The sequence below is a fragment of the Leptodactylus fuscus genome, chromosome 2 (genome assembly GCF_031893055.1).
Source record: "Leptodactylus fuscus isolate aLepFus1 chromosome 2, aLepFus1.hap2, whole genome shotgun sequence".
Lineage (NCBI taxonomy): Eukaryota > Metazoa > Chordata > Amphibia > Anura > Leptodactylidae > Leptodactylus > Leptodactylus fuscus.
This window is the reverse complement of record NC_134266.1, coordinates 142,700,553-142,708,546: the sequence shown is the minus strand read 5'-3', so window position 1 is coordinate 142,708,546 and position 7,994 is coordinate 142,700,553. Positions and strand designations below refer to the sequence as shown.

At 38.3% G+C, this 7,994-nt stretch overlaps 1 protein-coding gene across 1 annotated transcript in view; it reads left to right on the top strand.

The window, feature by feature from the left end:
- Positions 1-901: 901 nt before the first annotated feature.
- MMP28 (matrix metallopeptidase 28) overlaps positions 902-7,994 on the top strand; it is a 42,976-nt gene continuing 35,883 nt past the window's right edge. Inside the window, exon 1 of the mRNA XM_075264775.1 lies at positions 902-1,312. Within this exon, the coding sequence (XP_075120876.1) occupies positions 1,208-1,312 (105 nt within the window). The 5' untranslated portion in view covers positions 902-1,207. The remainder of the gene's footprint in view (positions 1,313-7,994) is intronic.

Below are 7,994 nucleotides of genomic sequence, written 5' to 3'. Positions count from 1 at the left end.
TCTATGTATGTGCCAAATTTCATTCAAATCCGTTCAGTCGTTTTTGCGTGATTAAGGAACAAACACACAAACATACAAACTTATTAGTAGGATAGTAGGATAATACTAGTAGGATAGGATAGGAGATGTATATAAATAAACATAAATATATATATATATATATATATATATATATATATATATATATATATATATATTAAAAGTTTGAATCACCCCCTTTCCCTAGAACATATGTAAAAGTACTTAAATACTGTGAAACACCTACATGTAGGATATCCCTGTGTCCGAAAACACCTGCTCTACAAATCTATAAAAATATTTTTCCCATAATGTAAATGCCGTAGCTGGAAAAAAAGCTAAAGTGCCAAACCGCTGTTTTTACACTGTTTAAGGATGCTACCACAGTTGCAGGTTTTGTTGATGCAGTTTTTGAAGCCAATATGAAGTATGGATCACAATGCTATATAAAGAACAGATGACACTTATTTTTCTTATTCCCCTGTCAGGGTGCTATCACTCTTCTGCAATATTTCTCAGTCTGACTCCATTTGGTCTACATCTAACTTTTTGTGTATTTTTAGTTGATTCTGGGATATCACACAAATATGACCCAGGAAGAAGTGTAGAAAATCACTGGATGTCACTTCCAAGCCAACAGAAATGCATATTTATTTCTTGGTCACAATACAGCGTAAGAAATTCAATGAAAACATTGAGAGGTAAGAAAAGGGTTAAAAATCTTTAAAATGATTCACTGTATGAGCAGTGCAGAAACAAGCGAGTTTCCTGTGACTGTTCCCAGCCTGCTGGTGATTAGCAATGCAGTTTCACACACTCCTCCTGCCCGGGGAGGTGCCTGGATCCATGGAAGCAATAGATCCCTGCAGACAGAATCCAACTCCAAGCACAACTGCATGTGTATCACAGCTGGCAGGACTACTGTGACTACAGGATCATGCTGGACATGGTGATAGAAGAGGAAGTCTAGGATAACGCGGTGCTGATACAAAGACATGGATCTATGTTTCGATAAAGACATGTCCATAGGAATTAAAGGAATGGCCATCAGTCATTTGTGTAGATAGGCGGACAAAAGTCTGGTTAGCTTGGAAGCCTCAAGTTCTCTTTGGAGAGTGGTGAAGTGTCTTCTGTAGCTGTGATGGTTGTTTTAATAGATTGAAGACATTGTCTCAACCCCGAGTAGTGGATGGCCCATTTAAGAATGATAGCTGGAATTTGTTTTCTTCTTCTTGCCATCAGTCTGTGCTCCTGCGCTAATGTCTATGCTGAGGATACTGTGCAAAATGCTAAGGTAAGACTTACAGAAAACAGTGGCAAAGCCTCTTCAAGGTTCATTTTTATTTTTCCATAGTAATTGTTTTGTGGCATGTAAGAACAGAGCCAGCCTAAACCCACGGACTGCCAGGACAAGCTGACACTCCCCAGATGATAACAGGGAAAAGGTTTCAGCTTCTACAGTTTAAGCATCTGATACTTTGCTATGGAGAGAGAGCTATAGTTAGAGAAGTCTGGCCTAGGCTTACACCCCATTCAGAACATAGATGCTCAGCCAAGCCTATAGTGTAGTGTATGTGTTACGGAAGCATTATCAGGAATTACATACCTTTAAATATGGGAAACTACCCACCATCATGTTTCTGTTCTATTCTAAATGTACTATTGTGTAAAATGTTTCAGTATCTATATAATAAGATTGTTATCACTTGGAACAGATTTGTAAATAGATGGGGTGTACTGGCATTTAAACATATTGGGGTGAAGGGGGGTATTTATTTTCTGAAACAAATGTTGTCATGTAAAATACATTACATATTCAATAATAATATTAAACCATCTTTTAATAGAAAAGGTTATGTAACTGAAGCTGTATGAACCCATCACCAGTCTGTGTCTGTGAATAAGTCTGTTCAAGGAGTGCAGTGTAACTTGTAGATGGAGAGGACAAGATCTGAGAAACAGAGGAGGAAGGATAAGAAAAAGTGTTATTGTTCTACACCTCCGCACTGTACACTGGGATCATGTGATAAGTTTGACTATACAGATGTGATTTTAGGGCAGTTTTGAAGCTGCTGTAGTTGGGGATTAATGGGATTGTCTGGGGTAAAGCATTCCAGATCACTGGTGCAGAGAAAAGTGACAGATAGGGCAGGATGTGAATGCATAGGTTGTATAGGTTTAATGCATAGCATATGTATTCAGCTCAAGAGAGATGCTTTGCTTCTAATGTAAGAGAACATTAGCTATATGCCAAGAAACAGGCACAGCTACAGATGTGTTGTGGAGCAACATAGGTACAGTATATGCCAGCAGTGGTTCTGCATAGAGACAGGTGTGAAACAAAGGCGCCAGGCACTTCTGTCATCTGCTTCCTGCACTGCTTGTTATTCAGCACTAGGTAGTAAACAGAGCACATAAACAATAATTCATTTCAAGGTGATGACTGTCTATTAGACCCCCCCCCCAGGGGTCAGTTCAGTAATGTAATGCATCACAATGCTAATGAATTGCAATGTATTGCAAAATACCAGCATTTATAAAGCAGCCTGTCATACAAATGAATGCCAGAGCAGCCTGAGAGCCTTCAATATGCTCCCCACTGTCATTGCAATGGATCTCTTTGACAGGGGGATCAGGGGCCTTAATGCTCGTGATCAGTGTAGGCACTGATCATGGGCATTAGTGCTGGGTCTTTGCTGTATAATATTTATTTAATACATATTTAAATACCCAATATTTGCCATACTATTATGGTGGATGTCTGTAGGGGTTTAAGGTTAGTCATGGATGTTATACAGCTAAAGTGTAGTGTTCCCATGCTGACAGGGGAAGAAATTTGCACACTAAGCCACCAGCATGTTGTTGCATGTCACTGCTGATAAATAGTGTTCTAAATATGACCTGGTAAAAAGATCACATTAGGTAGTAGTTATAAAAGTCATTATAATATATTACACACAGTATGCACATTACCAGAAGAGATCAGCGGCATCTACTAGATGTGCATTGAAGCTTCATGTGTGCATGTGCCCCATCAGAATGGATGGAGCCTTTCTGATTATGGAATCTGGGGTAAGCATTGATGCAGGTACAGAACTCTCTGGAGTAGCTTCTTTGTACTATCGTCTAGAGCTCTATTTATGTGACGCAAGTCATATTACCGCTGATGTATCAGTGCTCTGTCAGATATCAAATAGTGCAGGCTTCTATATGTGTAACCTGTATTCTGCAAATTGAGGTTATAGAGAAATTTGGTTTATACATTTACATTAGAAAATTATTCATAGGTCAGTAGTTTTATTCTGTTACTGTATTAGTTACAGCCCCAAAGAGTAAATTCACTATAAAGGCATCTTACAACTAAGTGCAGAAGCCTGCATTCAGAGATGTAGTAAGAGCCTTCAGCTTTAACTTACATTACATAGACTATACCACTACCTTCAAATGGAATTATAATCTCAGTAAAAACTAGATAAGAAAAAGTCTAAGGGCCAGTTCACACAGAGTTAACGCGTGCGCATTCTGGCACATATACACGTGTCAGAATGTGATCGCTCAAAACAGATCACATTCATTTCAATGAAAAATTACTTGCGCAAAATTACGCACGTTATACGCCCGTAACGACACATTGAAATGAATGTGATCTGTTTTGAGCGCTCACATTCTGACACGTGTTTACGTGCCAGAATGCGTGCGCGTTAACTCCATGTGAACTGGCCCTCAAATCAGATTTTTCAAATCTGATTTCCAGTTCCTTATGTTATTCACATTTAAAGCAGAGCTGCCTGACCAACTATACAGAAAGGCCAATAACAAAACATACAGATGTGGGAAATACTGAAAAGTATAGCACAAAAGAAGGAAAACCTACACAATTTATCAAATAATATATGAATTTATTACTATCCAATAAAACACATGTAAGGTCAATGTAAACAATGTAAATGTCAGTGTGTTAGTATGGGTATGTTACACCATCTACGGCAATGTATCGTGTTTTCTCTACTTTTTCTCACTCTCATTCATATTTCGAGGTATATATTTAGTGTCCTTTAACCTGTGCAGATTCTTTGTCATTTATGGCATTTTTCCACTTTACTCATGCACATGCCAGATGGTCACTGGTCTTATAGATACATGATTTGCCGTATACTTTGTCCCCCATTATCACGCATTATTTATATTCTGGTATTTATTGAGACTTTCCATGTCTCCCCCTTTCTACCTAATTATTATTATTGTTTCCTTGTTTCCTTGTCCTTACATGTGTTTTATTGGATATTAATAAATTCATATATTTTTTGATAATATGTGAGAGTTGTCTGACCGCCAACTTTCTACTTATTACAGATATCTGAGCACAGAGTAGTATGTTTAACCTAAAGGGTACAAATTAGTTTTCGAGAAAGGCAGCCAAAACTAATAGTTTAGTTCAGTTTCGTGTGAAAACAATGATTTATTCTGTCTCCATTATAGAAAATGACATCATATGTTTTCCTATGACTTGTTTAACCAGTTATAGAATTTTGTGAGCTTTCTGTGCAGTATATCATATAAAAGGCTTAGGCCGGGGGCCCATGTTACAGAAACCCAGCCTTTTTTGTTGCAGATTTTTAAGGTGGGGCCTTAGCCTAAATATACATCCTTTTTGTCTGGCATGGGTTTCTAAACAATTCCTCGTGGTCCAATATAGCCTACAGTTATTCCTTAGATAAAAACAATTAAAAACACAAACCAAGTAACTCAGTAATAACGAATATATAAATCATTATTTATACAACCAAGTTGTACCTGAATACCATAAAAACAATTAAAAACATTTATTTACCTATCCATTTGTAAATTTTTGTACTGAAGAACTATTGCTTTGTGATCCTTTTACCGACTTCCCTATTTATATATTTACTAATGAACTGTGGCTTGGAAAGTGATTTACATGCGGTTATACATGGAAACCTGCAAACCCCATAGACTATAATGGGGTCTGCTGGGTTTCTGACTGGAAAATGCAGAGAGAAAAGTCCTGCTTGCTCCTGGTTCCATTTTCTGCGCGGAACCCATTGAAATCAACGGGAGGATTTTATTCCCATTGATTTCAATGGGTTCCATGCGGAAAACGGAACCCATTGAAGTCAATGGGAGGCTTTATTTCCACACGGATGCTGACGCAAATTCCGCGTCAGAATCAGCACACGGAAACTCTGTGTGAATGTCCCCTAAGACTGGATTTATACTTGCACTGTGTGACCATTTGGGAATTCCATTTTCCATTCTGCTTGAAAAATGCAGAGAGAAAAGTCCTGCTTGCTTGCACACAGTGCAAGTATAAATCCAGTCTTAGGGGACATTCACACAGAGTTTCCGTGTGCTGATTCTGACGCGGAATTTGCGTCAGCATCCGTGCGGAAATAAAGCCTCCCATTGACTTCAATGGGTTCCGTTTTCCGCATGGAACCCATTGAAATCAATGGGAATAAAAGCCTCCAGTTGATTTCAATGGGTTCCGCGCAGAAAATGGAACCCATTGAAGGCAATGGGAGACTTTTTTTCCTGGGGACTGAAAAATCTCCTGTTCCCATTATAGAAATCATTTGCAGCTTCCAGCAACCCCTTTTGCCTTTTACATGTAAGAATTTGCTATATCTATGGTAGGTTTTTTTTTTTTTTTTTTCATTTTTTCTTATATTTGGTGATATTCTCAGGAACAAACTACTAATTTTCCATAGAGTTATGGTCTCATATTACAATGGATGTCCCCAAACCAATTTACTATTGTGACGTGAAAGACCATTATATATGGCACCTTATCAGTGCAGTAAAAATGCTACTTGCATCAAGCTGCCACATTTGGTAGGCTTTACTCTATAAAAAGAGACTATGATGTTCTATGAATAATTTATTAAATGTTGTTAATGAAAGTAATTTTGGATAGGCTTGAAACCAGTAACTGTATGTTAAACAGTTGATTTAGGAGACATCAATCACAGTATAGGGATGGAGTTCCTATTTATAAGGTGGAGCTCATGATTGAAGAATAAACACCATTCAGATACTTCACACTTTATGAGCGAACTGGGCGTGAATGGGAAAAACATCATATAACATATGGGGATGTTGTAACTACTTGGCAGTAGACTAGTTTAGTGGTGTTAGTTATGGGGGTTGGGATCTGCTGTCAGATTCCCTTCAACTATTACTGATCAGTAAAGTGAATTTGATAAAACGCTGCAAAGAAGGAGTTCACCATGGAATTGGCCGCTTAAAGATATTCTGAGACAATTTCTTTGGATGTTTCTTCTGAACAGACTGACAACATGCTGAGCTTTAATGCTCCTCAGTTTTCATGTGTCCTCTCATTGTATAGTGCTTATTCAGCAGGAAGCCTTTCATGTCTTCAATAACTGGGCTTACACTCAGGATTCTGCACCATCTGGGACCCCAGTTGTCATTTTTTTACTTAGAAAATCTTTCTACATAGTAAAAGCAGCATTTCATGCAGGAACTACAAATAAATCCCACTCTATGACTAAGGCATGGCTGGAACCCAATAGGGATACTGTGGCAGGACTTGAAATTAGCAGTGCATACACAATACCCTGAAGTGAAGCTGCTCTTTGTGAAAAGTTTCCTTTCAAGTTCAATTCAATTAGCCATAGCTTGGTAATACCAATGTCCTGTGGTATTGCGGTAATAATAGCAATATAATGAGATCATGTGCTATACTCATCCTCAATTTCTTTGTCTTTTATATTCCAAAGAAATTGCTGTTGATGAAATTTGGGCAGTTTGTTGGCATCTCATGTATGGACAGTGTTATATTCGGTGTCTTTGAAAACCTTTTAGGATAACAAATCGGCTTTTAGAGGATCCATCTAGAAAGAGGTGCCTCTTACTAATATCAGTGAATATAAAATGTGGAAGCAAATTTCCCAATCCTATTTCTTTGGCAGGGATACGTTTCTTTTTGATCACTCACAAGAATTTCTTTATGTTATCAGATGTTGGTTTCTGGCCAGCTAAACTAACACAATTTCATTCTTGATGAATGTATAATTACTTTCCAAGAAGATCAAAACAAGGGACAAGTGATATTCTCCAGACACACACTTTACCAAAGAGAAGATGAGACCATATAAAGGAGATGCAGAAAGGCTATCTATACACTGGATTATATATTAAAAATGGACTGGTCACCATGACCTATAGTTAACCAGATACATCCTTATGGCATGTTTCTCTTGACCCCTCTATAAGCCCAAACAACAATCTGCTCAGGACAAGCAACTCCTGTTCTGGCACACTCATACCATCCATGTATTACAGCTGAATGCTTGCTGTAGGCGAAATCCTTTGTTTGCTACGGCTTCCTCCAGCCAAACATGCTGTTTTCATGTAAGAGAGACCAAGGGAGATCAGCTGAATGCCTGTGAAGTAGCATTTTAATAGGATCTGACTTGGAGAAGCCAACTCCTTAAAGATGTCAGTCCATAGAATTTATTATGGGAACCAGTGTAAATTGAGAGGCAGCGCTGCCATATATCAAGGAGGTTGCTCCAGCTCACATTTACATATGGCATGTTAGAAAATGGAGGCTAATTCTCATTGAGCTACAGTATATTTTTAGACATAAGTGACTTCTGGACGAGATTTATTAATGCCATTAGTCTGGTGTCTGCTCAAGGTGCCGTATTCATGAAAGGACACAGTCAGTTTTAGCAACCTTTGTTAATAAGAAGAGGCATGGCAACCTAGTGGCACAAACAGACTATTTCTATTCAGCAACCATGCATGCTACTCTCAGTGCCAGCAACAGTAGTGTAATGGGGACTGGACTTTGTCAAAAGTTGCCTATTATTACAGCTCAGCCTAATTCAAGTGAACGGGTCAGAAACTGATATGTCCACATATGTTAAATTTACTTGGGGTCCGGGGCATAACTTGTAGCATCACGGTATAGAGTACTTTTTTTAATA